The following is a 20734-nucleotide window of genomic DNA, read 5'->3' as shown; positions in this document are numbered from 1 at the left end:
ACCTTTCAAAATTAGAATAGATTCCCAAAGATTAAGAAATATGGTTGCCTAGCTGTATGTCAGTAAATACCCTTGCTGAGACAGAGAAATACTCTTTCTTTTATTTTACTGCATTTAAAAATCAGCTTTATAGCATTTATTTTGTCTAATGAATTCAAGTTTAATTTAGTCAGAGTTATATCTGTATAACATTTGTTTTCCTTAGAATACTTGAGAATATAAAGTATTTAATGTTTCAATACTGACCTTGAGCTATCCTGTATTTGACCTCTAAATCTACAGGGGTTGATACAACAGATTTTGTAATCACCAGTATGTTCTCAACACCAATAAGTACCACAAGGTAAGGAAATATCTCCCTGAAAGTAAAAAGTAAACACATCTTTTCATGTAATCTGACTTAAACACTTCTCTACAAATAACATTTCATATGCAAGATTAGTTTATACAAAAAATAAATGGGGAATGTGTCTATGGGACACAGATAATGCCTACCCTTGTATATAATATTATAAAGGAACATTACTCAAGAACTGTAAAACTGACACTACCCAAATTTGAACTTAATCTGAGTTTTTTGGTAATAAGCATTGTTTTAAGTTTCCTAACATTTAGTTGAGGTAAACTGATGTTACAGAAAGGAAACAAAAAATTCAGCAATTTTTCCATTTGTAAAGGGACATAACTCTAGGACTGTGAAAGTGACGCCACCAAAATTGGAACTTGATCTGTGTTTTGTGGTTCTTAGCATTGTGCATAATTTTCCTAACATTTTGTTGAGGCAAAATAAAGTTAGAGAACAGAAACTTTTATTTCAGCAATTTTTCCATTTGTTATTCAAACTTGTTAAATACCAACCCTCCATTTAGAGTAGGTGTCAATCCAAACATAGTACAGATACTGACAGACATAAGAAGAGAAGCTACCACAGTAAATACTGCACTAAAAGCTAATCCTCCTTTTGATTTCACCATATCTATTTTACCTGGAACACAAAACAGTATATATTATTCATCTAATTATTTTACAGACCCTGTTTTACATATTTTTCAAAGAAAGTTCTTCCAATCTTTTAATGTTTACTCATACTTCAGACAAATTGATAATTCTTTTATTCCACCAATGTTGCAAATGTGTAAAATATTTGATATAGGGGGCTGACAAAGACTTCTGATAATAACAATTAATTGGTTTAGCATGACTTTATCATATTAACTTTCTTTCTTCTTATAACACATAATGATATATAAACAATCATTAAAAAGTGTTTGGAACAAATTAATTATAAGTCAGGGGTTACAACATAAACCCTTTAGAATAAATTAATTTCATTGGTTAACAGATTAATATATACGTTGAATGACACTATATTCAGATTTCAGTAGTGTAGAACATTAAGTATCACACTCAATCCTTATTATCAAATAGCAGGAAGTGTCATCTATTTATTTCATACGGATGTTTTAAGTCTATTGCGTGCTATGAGCAATCAGTGAAAGCCTGATATGTCTTTTACGTCGCCATAGATGGACTGCTCTTAAACTATCAGTAGTTTTTATGATGTATTTCATATCCTTATTCATTAATTTGATTTTCCCATTTGAATGGTTTTACAAGAGTTATTTAATAGCTTACTAGTGTGAGCCAAGGCTCCGTGTTGAAGACTGTACTTTGACCTATAATGGACTTAATGGTTTACTTTTACAAATTATGATGTTGATCTCGTTGGCACTCATATCACATCTTCTTTTATTTATTTACAGTGATAAATGAAACAAATTAATAACTTACTGACAGAAAAATACAAGTACAAGAACAATACAATGTAGGTGACAACCAGGTATGTATACTCCGACATGAACTTGATTTCTTGGTAGTGTACATGTACAATGTTGACTGGTTCTGTCAGATTTACATTGTTTACAGTCTCTGGGTACCATTCTATTAATTTCTTCTTTAAAGCATCTAAAAATCTGTAAAAGAAGTAATTTATAATAATTAAGGTATTTTATGCATAAGTATAATATATTTTATTTCACGTTCTTCCATGCAGATACCTCCCCCCCTCCCTTTACGCCCCTCAATTAACTAATATATTTCATAGTTACAATCATATTTTAACTGAATCATATCAATCCTTAATGCATTGACTACAATTGAATGAAGCTATAACCAAATCAGAAATAAACAAAAGATTTTAACTTCATTTACAATTCTGACAGCAATTTTCTAAGTTATCCTATGCCACTATAACTTCCATAGACTATTGTGTTTGATAATAACAGGTAGGTATAGGTGCAACAAGTAAGAATTTAATTCAACCTTATCCAACTTGTATTTTTATTATTTAATGCTCAAACACTATTTATTGATTGTTGTTTGCTTTTTAGGAGTGACAGATATGCATGATGAATGAACTTTTCTTGAAAAATAAGAAATACAACTTGTTACGTAATAACCAGAGTTACATACTTATGATCATATTTCTTTAGGACTAAGGTGACAGCATAAGATATTGTCCTTTGTTTGTTCCTGATAAAATATCTGGAGATTCCTGTGTTTGTCCATGGTAATCCAAACAGTATGTCTGAAACAGAAAGAAATATTCCCATAAATATTAAACCCAGGTTTGTTCACCATCACAAGAATTTTATTTCCCCCATAAAAAGACAACATTTGGCTACATTAATATGGTATGTATTATGTGTCTAGGATGCTTTCAAAGAATTTTGATATTTTTGGAGATGTAGCAGGAATTGAATGATAAATTTTGATAAAATTTGAATCTTCTGTTCTTTATTTTCACCTGAACATAACTGATTTAATTTACCTTTTGGATAAGGAGGAGTCTCTAAAGCTTGACCGTGCCTCTTAAATATAGTCCTCAAAACTTCATCATCTCTGAATCTGAAATCAAAAAATATTTAAGACAAATATAATTAAAACAATAATATCTACTGTAAATTTACAAATTATTGAGACGTTTTTATTATTGCGAAAAATGTGACAGTGTTACAATGGCATTAATTTAAACTTGCATTTTGATATTTTTTATTTGAATTAAACAGGATTTTTTCCTCAATTTTGCAAAAATTGTAATCGCATTTTAGTCTTAAATAACAAAATTGCAATAATAAATGCACGCAATAATTTCTGAATTTACAGTTTTTACCTTGAAGGTTATGATAAAGTAACAGATAATTTTATATCATCAACTCTCATTGTTGCTGGCTTTTTTTGTTCTTTTTGCTAAAGTTTTTTTTAAATGTCCATCCAAAATTTGAGATTAAATATTGTGATTTCAGGAAAGCTACATACAGATGTATGTATCAGATATTAGAATACCAGTTTTTGTTATTGCTAATCTTTATACCCAATTGCATTATTCTCATAAAAAAAAAACTATAAATAATTTACGGAAGTCCAGTATAAATCAGTTGATAACCATTCATTTTACTGATTTTTCATGTTAAAGTGATAACATTTAAACAGTCATAGTAATAATTAGAAAAATAAATTTATGATATGATCATTTTAGGGACCCCAAATTAAATCATAAAAAATAATAGGAAATAATGTTGTGTTTCACATTTTGTCGTGTGTGGCCTTTCAAAGCTGACTGTAAAGTATGGGTTTTGCTCATTGTTGAAGCCCAAGCTGACCTATACTATAGTTGCTTACATCCATGTCATTTGGACATTGCTAGATATTTGTCACATTGCCATTATCTCCTTATCATTTTAATATTAAGGTATATAATGTTAAAATTTGGTTTCAGATGAACAGATAGTCAGAGAGAGAAAACAAGAGGCTCTCAAGAGCCTGAATCGCTCACCTTAATTCTTTTGGTTAAATCTCTCATCAATGATTATTTTGGCTTTTCAATTTATTTAAATGTTTTTTGGATCGTCCTATTTTCTTCAAAAGCCAAAAAAAATAATCATTTTCTCCTATGTTCTATTTTAGCCATAGGAGCTATGTTTCTTGACATACAAGGAAATAAAATATAAAATTTATACTAGATACTCTGAAACTCATTTAGCCTAAGTTTGGCTGAAATTGATACAGCAGTTTCAAAGGAGAAGATTTTTTAAAGTAAGTCAACATGATGAACAAATTGTGAAAAAAGTCTTTAAAGGGCAATAACTCCTTAAGGGGTCAATTGACAATTTTGGTCAAATTGACTTAATTGAAGATCTTACTTTGCTGAACATTATTGCTGTTTACAGTTTATTTCTATCTATAATTATATTCAAGATAATAAACAAAAACAGCAAAATTTCCTTAAAATTATCAATTCAGGGGCAGCAACCCAACAACAGGTTGTCTGATTCATCTGAAAATTTCAGGGCAGATAGAAATTGACCTGATAAACAATATTACCCAACGTCAGATTTGCTCTAAATGCTTTGGTTTTTGAGTTATAAGCCAAAAACTGCATTTGACCCCTATGTTCTATTTTTAGCAATGGCGACCATGTTTGTTGATAGATCATAACTTCGGATACAATTTACAAACTAGATACCCTAAGGAACATTCAGTTAAAGTTTGGAAGTATTTGGCCCAGTAGTTTCAGAGGAGAAGATTTTTGTAAAAGATTACTAAGATTTACGAAAAATGGTTAAAAATTGACTATAAAGGGTAATAACTCCTAAAGGGGTCAACTGACCATTTCCGTCATGTTGACTTATTTGTAAATCTTACTTTGCTGAACATTATTCCTGTTTACAGTATATCTCTATCTATAATAATATTCAAGATAATAACCAAAAACAGCAAAATTTCCTTAAAATTACCAATTCAGGGGCAGCAACCCAACAACAGGTTGTCTGATTCATGTGAAAATTTCAGGGCAGATAGATCTTGACCTGATAAACAATATTACCCCATGTCAGATTTGCTCTAAATGCTTTGGTTTTTGAGTTATAAGCCAAAAACTGCATTTGACCCCTATGTTCTATTTTTAGCAATGGCGACCATGTTTGTTGATAGATCATAACTTCGGATACAATTTACAAACTAGATACCGTAAGGAACATTCAAATAAAGTTTGGAAGTATTTGGCCCAGTAGTTTCAGAGGAGAAGATTTTTGTAAAAGATTACTAAGATTTACGAAAAATGGTTAAAAATTGACTATAAAGGGCAATAACTCCTAAAGGGGTCAACTGACCATTTCCGTCATGTTGACTTATTTGTAAATCTTACTTTGCTGAACATTATTCCTGTTTACAGTTTATCTCTATCTATAATAATATTCAAGATAACCAAAAACAGCAAAATTTCCTTAAAATTACCAATTCAGGGGCAGCAACCCAACAACGGGTTGTCTGATTCATCTGAAAATTTCAGGGCAGATAGATCTTGACCTGATAAACAATATTACCCCATGTCAGATTTGCTCTAAATGCTTTGGTTTTTGAGTTATAAGCCAAAAACTGCATTTGACCCCTATGTTCTATTTTTAGCAATGGCGACCATGTTTGTTGATAGATCAAAACTTCGGATACAATTTATAAATTAGATACCCTAAGGAACATTCAGTTAAAGTTTGAAAGTATTTGGCCCAGTAGTTTCAGAGGAGAAGATTCTTGAAATAGTTTACGACGACAGACGACAGACGACACGGACGCGAAGTGATGGCATAAGCTCACTTGTCCCTTCGGGACAGGTGAGCTAAAAAGTCAGTTATATGCTTTACTTCAATATGGAATTTTATATGAATCAGTAAAAATTAAATGAAAAGTGTTTTGATCTTATATTAACTTACTTCTGAGGATTGGTCTGCCACAGATTAGCTGGAGATAAAATCATACAGGAATATTCTGGCAGTAGGTCCTTGATGTATTTAGCTGATGTAGCCTCTGATACACGGAAACAAATATCTGATATGGAATAATCTTCTCCACTACTGAAAAATATAAATGAGTTATCTACAGTTCTTACAGTTACATTAGTTCTGTTTCCAAGAAAGTTCTATTATAAATACAGAAATAAAAATGTTATTACATGCATATAAGGTGGAGAACACTTTAATGTAATATGTAAAAGAACCCTGATTGCTACTAGACCAACTGAACATTTTTAACATATTAGTTAATATAGGGATATAAGGTAAGTCCCCAGGAAGACATGTTCTGATCACTTTGCTCTTACTATTAAATGCTGCATACATAGTACAGAACCAGGAAACACCAATTTTCAAGTCTTTTTCAAATTGGGGAAATCCCAAACTTTCTGCACCAAAAGGAGCATGCTATCAAGAAATCACAGAGGGGGTTTATTTTTACAAAGGATGATAAGAGTAAAGTTCAAGATATTAAAACTATGCAACTACACCAAAAATACTAATAATAAAATACTATACAACTTCATTGTACTAAACAAATACTAATAATAAAATACTATACAACTAAATTGTACTAAAAAAAATACTAATAATAAAATACTATACAACTACATTGTACTAAAAAATACTAATAATAAAATACTATACAACTACATTGTACTAAAAAAATACTAATAATAAAATACTATACAACTACATTGTACTAAAAAAATACTAATAATAAAATACTATACAACTACTAAAAAATTACTGATTATAAAACCTTACCCATCATTGTACTGAAAATGATTGATTTTATCTATGAGCTGGAACACTTTACTTAGTGGTGATCTGTAAGCATCACTAGGTGTCATTGTATCTGGTTTCCATGGTGAAACTGCCACCTTGACTACAATCTGCTGGATATATCCTAGGGGTTCACCTTTAAACTGAACAAATATAAAATGATTTTAAATTTTTTATTCCACTGCTAATTGTAGTCAGAGTGACTTGTATGATTTTATATCATATATATTTTTACTTACCAGTCAAGGAATATACATAAGGATTATCTCCCTTACAACGTTCTCATAACTCGCAACACCTGGATGATTTCAAACATCTATCTAACATTGATCATCCGGGTGAAGGCCTCCTCAGTTTATCTTTCGGCGGCAACAAAATAAGACGTTCTCACTTTGAGACTTTCTAGTATAGTCTCGTCGTTGAAATTTTTATTTATGTAAGTTTGATATTATCGTCCAGTCATATTGGACGATGGTTGAAGAGTATAGACACTCACTTGCTGACGCAAATGCTGAAAATTTAGATTCAGATAGTGCAGGTGAAACGCCAACGGATGATTTTCTCGTGAAAAAAATGGCGAGGACAACAAAAGACTCTTCTTCAAAGAAAAAGAAAAGCGTGTCAAAGACGGCTGAACTTGAGAATAAGTTAACCAGTATGGAAGACAGGTTTGATAAGAAAATAGATATGTTATTTGCAGTTTTGAACAAGTCATGTGCTACTACAGGTAGTTCGACTGTTGCAGAGGTTTCTCAATCTGGTTGTTTAGCCACGCAGAGAGAACAAAGTTCGGATAACGTCCCAAGTACAGGGGAGCGTAGACCGTTAATTTCTTTGAATGGAAATCTTGATGAGGACTTGGGAAGTCCTAGAATTATTAGAAATGTTGATTTTGACAATAGGTCAGAAATTTCTCTTCATATAGACAGTCGTGAAAAGGCTGATTTACTTGGTCTATGTTCATCAGAGGATGAATATTCTCGTGGCCTTGGTAGTCCTGTTAGTGTTTATTCTCAGGCTGGCAATAAATCTAGAAATGTTGAAAGATTTAGCCAATATCTACAAACTCAACCTACCGCCAGCTGCCTACCACTACTAATAACAATGTTGAAAGTCAGTCAAATCAGAGACAAACAAGTAACATTGATAATAATAACAATAAAACTGTAGACAATTTAAATTTATTGTCTAAGCTTTTCAAGGAAGATATTCCTTCAGAATCTTCTGATAATTCAGGTGGCTTGATCATTGATGAAGCGCAGGTTAGAATTCTAGAACGTTCCTTGAGAACTAAAAATCCAGAGAAACTTACTGCTTTAAAGTTTAAAGATGAATACCGTAGTTGTTTTCCGGTTAATGATAAATCTAAAAGCTTTTTGCAAGTACCCGGTTTGGATGATTTATTAAAACCAATGATAAGAACTGTTCATGGTACAAATAGTGTTAAGTCATGGGACAAACACAAGCAATTGGTTACTCAACCTTTAAAACAGATAGAAAATCTAGCCTATCAAGGGCAGGTGGCTTCACGTATGGGTATTATATCAGTGTTGTATATGCAACAAACATTAGGAACCTTATTAGAGAGGGTTGAAAATGAAAATGTAAGTGATGAAACTTGTCAAATGGTGAAGGACTTGTTTGCAATTTCGACAAAGTCTCTTGATCAGATAGGACGCACAGGGGCGTTTAACCATATGATACGCAGGAAAGCTGCAGCTACTGAGTCTGGTTTAAATAACTTGAAAGATATACAGGCTAAAGTGTTGTATTTACCTCTTTCGAATGAGGGTGTATTTGGTAAAGGTTTGGAAGACAAACTTGAGAAACGTAAAGAACAACGTGAGCAACTAGATGATGTTACCAGAGTATAAAAACAATAATAAGAGAAAGTTTGAATCAACTCAGGTGCGTCAAGATTGGCAAAATAAAGCTCCTAGATATAGTTCTAATAATAGTTCTACTCATGTTAATTATAACCATGCTAATTCAGCTGATAAACGCTCAGGTTTTAATTATAATAAATCTTCTGTGAGATCTGCTCCTAGGAAGTTCCAGAAAGACAATAAGGCTGATGACTTTGGGAAAAAAGATAAAGAAAAGAAAGCAGGTGGCAACTGGAATTCTTTTCGGATCCCAAAGAAAAACAGTAGCTGACTCAGAGTTGAAGGTATTAATTTATCAGAATCAGGCCGAGATACCAGTTGGGGGTCGTCTAAGATTTTTTCGGGACAATTGGGAAAAAATAACAGACGATCAATGGGTCTTGTCAGTAATAACAGAGGGTTACAAACTAGAGTTTCTAGAAATGCCATTTTGGACAGGCATACGGAAAACCTCTGTGTCTTTAAAAGACTCGGATATTTTAATCCAAGAAATAAATACTCTTATAGAAAAAGACGCTATAGAACCTGTTCGCCAGCAAGATGCAGCAACAGGTTTCTACAGTACATTTTTTCTAGTCCCCAAAAAGAATGGGACAATGAGGCCAGTAATAAATCTCAGACCCCTCAACAGGTATCTCAAAGAAATACATTTCAAAATGGACACTCTCACAAAAGTATTAAATTTAGTAAAAATAGGAGACTGGGCCATTTCTCTAGATCTAAGCGATGCTTATTTACACATCCCAATATTTCAGAAACATCGCAAATTTCTCAGATTTTCTGTTCAGAACCAGTGTTATCAGTGGAAAGTTCTATGTTTCGGACCCTTCTGCTCCGAGAGTCTTTACAAAAATGGTTTCGGTAGTAGCGGCTTTTCTGAGAACTCAAAAAGTGAGACTAGCAGTCTATCTAGACGACTGGTTAGTAGTCAATCAAAGCAAGGATCAATTATATCAAGATCGGAAGAAATGTCTCGATCTCCTAATTTCACTAGGTTTTCTTATCAACAGAGAAAAATCAAGTCTAGTACCAACTCAAAACTTGATATACCTAGGGGGGTAGTTTCATTTGGACAAGGGACTTGTTTGCCCAACTCAGGAAAGAATAGACAAACTGAATATGGCAATATTAATTCTTTCACCAGGGAATGCAGTGTCAGCATTTCACTTCCTACAATTACTAGGCATAATGGCATCTTGCATAGAGTTAATTCCGAATGCACGCTTGTTCATAAGACCTATTCAACTACATCTCCTCTCATTTTGGAGACCAAGTTGTCAGGATCTGTCCATAAAGATCCCAGTTACACCACATCTGAAATCACATCTCAGTTGGTGGAAAAATTCAGCAAACACGCTGAGTTGCCAATATTTCCAACTGGCTCAGACTTCTGTCACCATAACGACAGATGCTTCCAAAACCGGGTATGGGGGTTTTATGAACAATCAAATTTTTCAAGGGGAATGGTCAGAAATGCAGAGCAAGAAACATATAAATTCCCTAGAATTGGAAGCAGTATTTTTAAAGCTGAAACACTTCCTAAATCAGTTGAAAGGTCAATATGTTCTGATAAGATCGGACAATACCACAGTGGTCCAATATATAAACAAACAAGGGGGGACGAAATCGCCCACTCTTTGCTACCAAACATGGGATTTATGGAATCTTGCAATTCAAAACATTCGATTGAAGGCTACTCATATAACGGGAAAATTGAACATTTTAGCAGACCAACTCAGTCGAACCAAAATTCAACATACAGAATGGTCTCTGAACAAACTTGTGGTTCAAAATCTATTTCAAATTTGGGGAACTCCTCTCATAGATTTATTTGCCTCAATAGACAATCGTCAGACAGAAATTTTTTGTTCATGGATCCCACATCAGAAAGCTTTAGCTCTGGATGCTTTGACAATTTCATGGGAGAGAATGTACGTCTATGCTTATCCCCCATTCTGTCTGATCCCAAAAGTCTTGCAATATATGAGGCAGTACCAGTGTCAGATTTTGTTGATAGCTCCCCAATGGCCACGGAAACAATGGTACCCAGAGCTGCTTCAATTATTGATAGCAGTTCCCATCAGGATACCAGTAATTCCAGAATTGTTATGTCAACCGAAAACTTGGATTTATCATCCCAATCCACAAGTTTTCAAGCTGACTGCATGGCTTCTATCAACGAACGGTTTACAACAGAAGGCTTTTCTAAAGGGGTTAGAGAGTTACTCTCCGCCTCATGGCGGAAAGGGACTCAAAAAGATTACTGCTCAAAATTTAAAAGGTTCAATAGCTGGTGTAGTACAAGGAAAATTGATCCCTATAAAATATCTTTAAGTCAAATAGCTGATTTTTTATCATATTTATTTGATAGTGGTTTGCAATACAGAACGATTGCAGGATATCGCTCAATGTTGTCCACGGTATTACCCCCTATAGATAATTTCCAAATTGGACAACATCCTAAAATAATTAGATTGATTAAAGGTGTTTTCAATACAAGACCTCCAGTTGCAAAACTATTACCTGAATGGGATTTGCACATAGTATTAAGAATGTTAGAAAATAGTCCTTTTGACAATGTTGAACAAATGAGTTTAAAAGATTTGACTTTAAAAACTGTATTCTTACCTGCCATTACTACTTTCAGGAGATGTAGCGATCTGCAGGCACTAAGAACGGATGAAGGCTCCATGACAATACAGACTAAAGGAATTACATTTAAAAGACATGGCCTAGCCAAACAGGATAGGGAGAAACATTTTGGAGCAAAAATTTTCGTACCTACATACACTGAGAATACCTCTTTAGATCCACGGAAAAGTTTGTTACAATATTTAGATAAAACAAAACGGTTGCGAAAAAAATTACAGCAGGACCAAAGAGGGAAATTATTTTTAGCTTTATGTGAACCTCACAAACCAGTTACCTCTCAGACAATTTCACATTGGATTGTTCAAATTAATAAACAGGCTTATTCTGACTCTGAATCTTCAGGGAAAGGGAAAATACATGCACATTCTACAAGAGCTATTGGGTCGACTTGGGCATTCTTTAAAGGAGCATCTATCAATTCGATCTTAGAATCTGCAGATTGGAGTTCGGAATCTACCATTAGTAGATTTTATTTGCGTGAATTAGATGTAAATGTGTTACAGAAAATAGATTAAGTTGATATTTTCGGCGAGTTGCGCAGCGTGTTTTTTGTTATTCATTAAAATGTTATTGGTGGAAGCATTTTAAATGGTGGAAGTATTTTATATGTTTTTAACTATGAACTGCATTTGAACTTATGATGAAGTTGAAATGACAAAGAATCACAGAGAAGTTTTCTGTTATTAGATGTACACGTGTTGTAGAAAGTCTCTTCAGGTGAGATAATTTATTTATAACACTCCTCCTAAGTTTCAGACTGCTTTGAAATCAGTAGTAATCCTTATGTATATTCCTTGACTGGTAAGTAAAAATGTATATGATATAAAATTGAGAATTTGTTTTCAAGTTCTAATTTTATGAATTACTTTTACTTACCAGTCAAGGCTCCCACCACCTCCCCAGTTATAAATAATTTTTGGTATAGGGAATATTTTGTTCCCGCCGATAAACTGAGGAGGCCTTCACCTGGATGATCAATGTTAGATAGATGTTTGAAATCATCCAGGTGTTGCGAGTTATGAGAATGTTGTAAGGGAGATAATCCTTATGTATATTCCTTGACTGGTAAGTAAAAATAATTCATAAAATTAGAACTTGAAAACAAATTCTCAATTTTTTTTAGGGAATTCTGTATTGCAACCAATGTTAGATAAAAAAAAAAAGACTTTATGACTGATATCATCCTGCTGAAATTAAAAAAAAATCAAAGAGCTGAATAGCTCTGAGGGGAAAGACGGCCCTTGTTTCTATTTCATTTTTTTTTTTTGGGGGGGGGGGGGGGTTATCTTTTGATAGTCTTCATATAAAGAATGAAAAAAAAAAGAACAGCTAGAACATGTGGAAGGTTGACACTATTGGAATCAATTGTTGTTTAATGTAATTTCGTTTCTTTAGTTTAGGTAGGATTCAATTTAGACCAATGGAAGAGATCTGCATCTACTAAATCTAAACATTCAATTAAAGTTGATAGTTAATTATCTAAAATTCAACTAGTTGAATTCTGTCATTTAACAACAACTACAATTATTTTTGAAATCTTAATAGTGTACGACTGAACTGCAGGCAAGGGCCATTTTCCATTTTTTGTGACAGTACTCTTAAGATTTTTAATTTTTTTCTTAAGAAAGTTAGGACTGAAAAATCTATTCAGTTTTGAATTTCCATTGATAAAGTTCCCAGTTACATTTCTCATCACAGGGATGCAGGTACTAATAAAAATAACAATATGATTGATGTTAACTGTGTGAAGCTTGTTTCCAAATCCTACATTTTGAAATATTTGTAAAATTTCATGAATAAATAGGTTTAAACTACAAAATGCAACATTTGTAATTTTTTTTGTAAATATTACAATGATTATGTTGGTACACAAAATTTAGTTTTAATGGAAGACTACTTATCATATACTAAATGTCACATTTTAAGTGTTTATTTTAGTGGATAATTAGCTGATAAATTGAGGTGCTCCTGAATTGGAGGAAGATTCTCAAAACAGAGTTTTACAGAAAAAATGGAAAAGATCGTTTCTCTCCCCGATCTCATGTAGCCCCTCGGACTTCCTGTTTACTTTGAAAGTTGTTGACCTACAAATTAAAGTATTGCATGTTGATGTTTGAATCATCTTCAGCAAACATCATTATGTTTAAATTTAACAAATACTATTTTTTAATAAGTGCACAATCTTTGAGAATGATTTAAATAACCAGTGAAGGATATCCCTGCTTATGCGTAGTGTGGCATTCCAACAATGACGTCACTATAAAATATAATGTAGGTTGGATATATTTAGAATATCTCGTCATACTGATTTTTCCGGATTGTTAAAGAAAAGTAAATAGTGTAAAGGAGAGCTCAATATACGATAATTTCGAGAGAAACAGAAGGGAAATGTGTAAAAAAAGTGTTTAAAGTCAATTTATTCATTTGTGTCTCCCCATCTCATCATTCTCAGTAAGATTTGTTGGGGGGTTTTCCACACTATAAAAACAAAATGAATGATGTGAGGGAATGTCACTCTGGTCAACCCCATTGGGGATTGACGGCTTCAAGCCGTCTTCCCCAAAAAATCTTCAATCTTATGCATTATTTGTTCACAAAACTGTTTTCACAATGCAAATGTTCCTCATATGTCGAGGTTTTCAATATTGTGTATCAGTTTCATAAAATTTGGATGAAGCATCCTTAATTCAGAGCGCAATTTTCCAAGTTATAATGAGGAAAACTCTAGAATGTTACTCAACTCTCTGTCCAAATTAAATTTTCTGCTTATTTTGATTCTTAGCATTAGTGAGTTTCATATAATTTGTATGAAGCAATCCTAAATAAGAGTGTGGAAACGAAAAAGAGACGGACAAAAAGACTGTTAAAGGCTACCCTTTATGCCACCTTTGACTAAGGCAACACAAATATATATTATATTATAAGTTCAATTAATTGTTGCAAAATGTTTGAATTATGTTTATTGGATGTTAGGAGAAGATCAAAAACACAGTGCCAATATAGATAAATATTTAAGATGGGCTGTTGATTGCTTGGTCATTTTTGCTAGAAGTGGTTTTTAAAAATCTACCTTATTTTCCCTACTTTATTTATCATCAATACATGTTAAAGAAGTGGAATTGTCATTGTTATTGAATTCTGTTCAATTCCATTTGTTTAAGTTAATATTGTTTAAACAATTTCTATATGCATGATTGTTGTCATAAAAATAAAGTCTTCCAAAAAGATGGGAAAAACTGCATCCAACTGTCTTCTTTGAATTTATGTTCCGAATTCCTGTTAAAAATCATCTATACATTCATTTATTTTAGTTATTGCTTTGTAATTAATTGGTGCCTGTTTGTGATTGTTCTTTTACAACTTTGGATTCATGGAATACAAAATACATTTAGCAATAACTTACCCAGTGAGGCTGCATTATAACTTACCCAGTGAGGCTAGCAATAACTTACCCAGTGAGGCTGCATTTTCCCTTCTTCCTCTCCATTACTTCCCTTTGTTGTGCGATAGGGTTGTGTGTCAGGAGATACAGGTGTAGTATAATGTTTAGGCACTGTCCCAGGTAATGGAACATATATCAAGGGATAGCTGTAAAAAGTATACATTTGTACCTTTCAGATATATTTTCATGGTTAAAACATCAAATTTCGGATTTCACAAAATTCAACAACTTTAAATTGGTAAAAAAAAATTAGATTTTGTTATTGTGTTGCAGAACAAAAAGCATCTCACAAAGAACTACATGTATAAGACAGGAACAAAATAAATAATAGAGCATTGTATAAATTTTCCAACTGAAGTAATGGAAATGGAGCAGAATACTTACAATGTAACCAACATGAGACATACAAGGGCTGTGAGGATGGCCACAGGATGTGAGGCACAGAATAATCCATGAGTATAATAAATCTGTGCAACTCGATCTTTTAAAACTATCATCTTCACTTAACTGATCATTATGTTGTGTGTCTGTGTGTCTGGTAAATGTTACATTCCTACAAAATATATATACATTTTGCTTAGTTTCTTTTGTTACATATTCTGACATCAGACTTCTTTTAAACTGAGTTTTACTATGCATATACTGTGTGTTTGTTTTTTCTACATAGGCTAAAGGTATATATTAATAGGGAGGGTTGAGAACTCACAAAACATGTTTAACCCCGTTACATTTTTGAGCCTGTCCCAAGTCAGGAGCATCTGGTCTTTTTTTGTCTTGTATGTTTTTAAATTTTAGTTCATTTACTTTAACATGTTAAATATATGTTTTGGAGTTTAGTATGATGTCCATTTTCACTGAACTAGTATAAAATTTTATTTAGGGGCCAGCTGAGGCCCACCTCTGGGGTAGTTTTTTGGTTGCATTTAAGACCCATTGGTGGCCTTCGGCTGTTATCTGCTCTTTGGTCTGGTTGTTGTCTCTTTGGGCATGATATTTGTTAATTTTATCCCTTGCTAGGATAAAATTTTAATATCACGGCCCAGGCCATGTGTAAATTTCCAACAATCTATGGCTTCCATGAGTTATTTCTTAAATGCTTTACATGTATGCATTTATTTTAAATAAGGTGGATAATTTCTAAGGGTCAGCATGTACATTGCCATTGTAATAAGGATCATTGGACCTGTAACATTGTGTTAGCCTGATAGATACAGAATTCTAGTCAAATCGGCTCCCGGTATAGTCAAATCGGCACCTAGTCAATTTGGCACCTGATATTGTCATTTTGGCACCTGTGTTAGATATGTTCACATTCACATTGGAATGGATACCGTCTTTTTCTCCATTTTTTCTATGCCCCTGCTGTAGCAAAGGGGCGTTAAGTTTTATCCTTGGTTAGTTATGAAAGGGACTCATTGTTTTCCCTTTTATTGTTCTAATTTTCTCACAATTACACAACAGCTTTGGTAAGGGCTTCATTGTTATTTATTACATTTTTGCCGGAAGAAAAAACAGCAATAACTACCTGTAAATAGTTAAAACAACAAAAATGTTTATTATATGTTATTCATAAAAGTGTTTAATTTATTAATTGAAAAGAAAAGTAATCAAAACATTGGTCATATATGTTGAGACAACTTTTAACAATAAATTTATGAATTCCTTTTTTAACAATGTAATGAATGAATATATTCAATCTCAAAAAGAGTTTAAAATAGAGAGATCATTTATACATTTATAAATAAATTTGGTGTATTTACTGTCTTCTGATTGGCTAAAAGAATTGGCTTTATTTTCAATGTTATCAATTTTTATGGTGACACGCCCACTCTAACGTTGTGTATTCATACGCAAACATCTGTGTACGTTGTTATTGGTATTAATATATATCTTTGAGCATTATTTTTGATAGAAATTTATTTATAATGAATGGCAATAATTTATTTTGAATTTATTGAGCCATAAAATTAATTTTTGACTGTTCACAATTAACATAATCCGCTTGGCGGATTATTCAATGTGAAGAGTCAAAAATTAATTTTATGGTTCAATAAATTCAAAATAAATAAAAGCCATTCATTAATTAGAATTATTTCTATATGTATATTATATAAAATATTATTGGATGCCAAATTTACTTTAAATGGGTGCCGATTTGACTAAATGTTGATTTAACCAGGTGTCGATTTGACTAAATGTTGATTTAACCAGGTGCCGATTTGACTTTTTCTATGGGTGCCGATTTGACCAGGTGCTGATTTGACTTGTACCCATAGATACATTTGTCCTTATTTCAAAAATCATTATTTGAATCAAATTATTTCTATATCAGATCCTATTTTTATGCATGGTTTCTACAAGGAATGAAATAAAGAGACCATCTACAGTACCACCTCACATTATGCATATTGTGATATAATTTTTAATGATAAGGCGAAAATATATTTTTTATAAAATGTGAGACCCTTCATTTCATAAAACTTCGTTCATCTAGTATAGGTATGTTTTGAAATTATTGTGTATTCTACTAATTGAAATACGTACATCAGTTTTTAACCCTTTGGTAACATGTTCCAAATAGATAACAAACACTGGTAAACTAGTAGAAATACTTGTTTGATCCGCTTTCTTTACTGTGTTTTCATTTTCAGCACCGCCTGAAGTTGACTTCCGCTGAATTTGAGTTATCCTTCCTGAAATAAATTTTCTACGCAAGGGAGTTAATAATTCCCGCCAAATTTGGACCAATATTGCGTCATTTGTATCGTACGACATGATTCATCGTTTGAATTTGGTTGAAAAACTAATACTAAACATATTGTTGTATCTAGGCAAGTGGATACTAAACATTTAAAAAGAGAAAGGGTTGTATATGTTCTGATGAATATCGTGAAATAAAATGTAGTCAAATTATTCGGGGCGGGGGGGTTATTTTGTTTGAGCTGCTGCAACATCTTATTAAACAGTTAAAGACAAGTTTTATAATTCAATCAAATATGGTGCTTTGAAGTCCCGATCGCAAATATATTTGCTGCAATCGTGCCATAAAAAAGCCTCTTTGAATGTGAAATTCGGGAAACAAATATATAGGAAAATTCCTGTATATATGTTTCTGTTAGGCAGCAACCATTTGATTTTCTGGGGGGGGCTATGGTTTTTTTTGGAAAAAAAAGTTTGTTTCCAGTTTTTGGAGAAAAAAATAATTTGTTTTTGATTCTGAGAAAAAAAAATTGTTTGTTTCACTCTCAGCTGCCACTATATGTAATGCTAAAATTGAAAGAAAAAAATTGTTTTCGACTTGTCGCGAAAAAAATAGATTGTTTTTCGCCGCAGGCGAAAAAAAAAGTTTGTACAGAAAAAAAAACCATAGCCCCCCCCAGAAAATCAAATGGTTGCTGCCTTATAATATGAATTATCAACACTGAGGTGCGACACGTATTCAAATGGTGTGATCACGTTTCTCCAACATTTGATATTTTTGTCAGTTCAGCCATAGATGTAATATACAGCCAACAGGTAATGAATTTCTTGTTCAAGTGGAGAAGCGTGATTTTTTTTAACGTTATGCATTGACGGAAATTACCTGTAATTTAAATCCAGCTCAAGTGAACTTTTGTTGTCCTCTGAGAGAACGTTCTGTGCTGGTGATTCGGTCCTGACGGGTGCTGGTGATCAATGAAAAAATGTAAACAAAGACGAAAATGATGATTTTTGACGTTTTCACTCATAAAAAATGGTGGAAAACAGTTGAGATTTTTCAATTTTGTTTCTTATGGGTTCATATGTAAACCATTAAAAAGTTGACCTCTAAACTGTTTTAGTAAGCGTAACACAAAAATGCTCATTTTCAGAAAATCTAGAACTGAAAAAATAAAACAAAAATGCTCATAGAGTCCGCTTTCTATACCGCAATCCACACGACAAAACTATTTTGTGAAAAAACATTGCAATTTTTTAAAATTTAGCATTTTCTCAATTTATTCATGTCCTGATACTGTGCTGGTGGGTCCTGTCATTGTGCTGGTGGGTCCTGATACGGTGCTGGTGATTTTGGATAAGAAGTTGGTCATATTTGAAACAAATGTTACAAAATCAATAAAATTGGGCAGATAATTGTTGTCAATAGGATCTATGACTCTATTTTAGCTCTTGTGCATCCATTTGGCTGTTTAATATGTGTTTTCAAATGATCGTAACTTGTATTACATAATTACATAAAAGGGCAACATCTTTCGTCCAATATCAGATAACAATATATAGTATCTGAAATAACAATAGTTTTATTAAGATATCAAATGCCCCTTACATTGATGCTTAAACAATGATCAAAGCCCATATACAAAAATCCCAATCGTGTCGATTAAAAAAGTCTCAAAACTTAAGCCCACTTAAGTTCACATTTTAATGTTTGATGAAGCAGAACTTTAAAAGTGTGCAGTGAATCTTGTGCTCACAACAGTTATTGTCATAATTATGTTTACATAAGACTTATAAAGGAATTAAGAAGGTATCAAGAAATATTTTACAGTTCAATTTAATGATCATGAATGAAATGGTACGGAAGTTTACATAGGACAAAAAGAAATTGATAGTATTTTTTGGCGAAAGACTTAAACGTTTCTTTGCATTATATAGTACAGCTCTTCTATAAAAGCATGCAAAAAAAGCTTTGATTGACTTGCTTGCTATGTTTGCTTGGATGTTTTCAAACAATAGGTAGGCGGAGTTTCAATACATACTAGGATTTGATTGGACAAATACAAACTGACAGGAATTGAAGTTAATGTTTATTGTCCAAACAAATTATAGTATTATATAGTAAACAGACTACTTACCTGTCGTTTACAAACATACAAACAATCATAGCATGCAATTTGATCAATGGTTTGCTTTGCATATATTTATAGAAGAGCCGCGTAAATTCTAAAAAAAAATTCTTGTTGTCGTAGATGGTTAAATCCTCAACAAAATCTCAATAACTTTGTTGGAACGAATAAAGGTTTTAAATCAAATTTTCGTGGACTTTTTAGCTTCCACCCTGACGAGGCATGTTAGCTGTTCGTATGCTGTTGCACCTGACGCACGGAAACTTTCACATTTCCATCTTCTTTTCTGAAATATTTTACCCAGCTCATACTTGACAGGATTGTTATCCTAGTAAAAGGTGTAACCAATGAATTAATGTCATGATTATCTGTCGCTTTCTAGATCTATGCTTAGCATTTATAGACTCCTCACCCTGGTGACCCTGCTGCCTTTCATAACTTTATCCGTATACATATATTAATAGATAAACAAAAGGCTGCAACTGGTATTTTTGTATTTAAAATGATTCGTTGTAACGAGAATATTTGTGGTGAATAGAAACTGTGAGGGTCAAAATCTTAAAATTGCTTATAAATGTTGCTTGACCAAGTTTCGTTATCTGATCTGAATTTTCTGAAATTTGCAAGGTAGATAGACATTGGCCTATTGATTTTTTTTACTCGGTAAGTTTTGCCCTAATTGCTTGAACTTTTGCAATATTAAAGCCGATTTCAATGAGTGTGTAGACAAAGGGAATATCTTTGGTTATCTTGCTTGCTGAACAGAAAAGTCATTGTTAGGTTATGTAAACTACCCTACTTTAAGAGTAGACTAGTCCGACAAATGACACATCTTTCTGTCTGTAGGACCAGGCTACTTCGAAAGGAGGGTAGTATACCTTGCCTAACAATGACTTCACGGTTTAGTTAACAAGCAAGCTAACCAAAGATATTACCTTTGCCTACATACTCAATGGAATCGGCTGTAACTAAAAACTCGAATACATTTTAACAGACAGTGGTCATGTTTGTTGATGAATATTGTTTTTCCTAGATTCACTCTTGAAAAATCATTTGGTAACATTTGGTCAAGTAATTTCAGAAAAGATCTTTTTGTAATTGCGGACGCCAAGACAATACATGAATCTCACACGACCCCTCGACACAGGTGAGCTTATATATGATCTTATAGCGATTCGGGTTGATAACCAGTTGAAATTAAGCCAGTTTTTTGTGTGTGTAGATTTGTATTGTTTTAAACTGTTATGACCTTTTAAAGTTAAATATAGGTGTTTAATCTAAGAATTTCTTTTTTAA

General features: G+C 32.7%; 1 protein-coding gene across 2 annotated transcripts in view; it reads right to left on the bottom strand.

Moving 5' to 3' along the window:
- LOC143064739 (sterol regulatory element-binding protein cleavage-activating protein-like) overlaps positions 1-17308 on the bottom strand; it is a 41003-nt gene extending 23695 nt beyond the window's left edge. The window contains exons 1-10 of one of the 2 annotated variants that reach the window (XM_076237800.1): positions 17157-17308; positions 14997-15165; positions 14623-14758; positions 6615-6775; positions 5769-5909; positions 2831-2907; positions 2473-2587; positions 1792-1973; positions 859-985; positions 247-359 (exon numbers count right to left, since the gene is read on the bottom strand). In XM_076237800.1, the coding sequence (XP_076093915.1) occupies positions 247-359; positions 859-985; positions 1792-1973; positions 2473-2587; positions 2831-2907; positions 5769-5909; positions 6615-6775; positions 14623-14758; positions 14997-15109 (1165 nt within the window). In that variant the 5' untranslated portion in view covers positions 15110-15165; positions 17157-17308. The remainder of the gene's footprint in view (positions 1-246; positions 360-858; positions 986-1791; positions 1974-2472; positions 2588-2830; positions 2908-5768; positions 5910-6614; positions 6776-14622; positions 14759-14996; positions 15166-17156) is intronic. The other variant, XM_076237801.1, reaches the window with a different exon arrangement.
- Positions 17309-20734: the final 3426 nt, after the last annotated feature.

This window comes from Mytilus galloprovincialis, chromosome 2, assembly GCF_965363235.1.
Source record: "Mytilus galloprovincialis chromosome 2, xbMytGall1.hap1.1, whole genome shotgun sequence".
Lineage (NCBI taxonomy): Eukaryota > Metazoa > Mollusca > Bivalvia > Mytilida > Mytilidae > Mytilus > Mytilus galloprovincialis.
The sequence above is the reverse complement of the archived record's forward strand: the minus strand, read 5'-3'. Positions and strand labels throughout refer to the sequence as shown.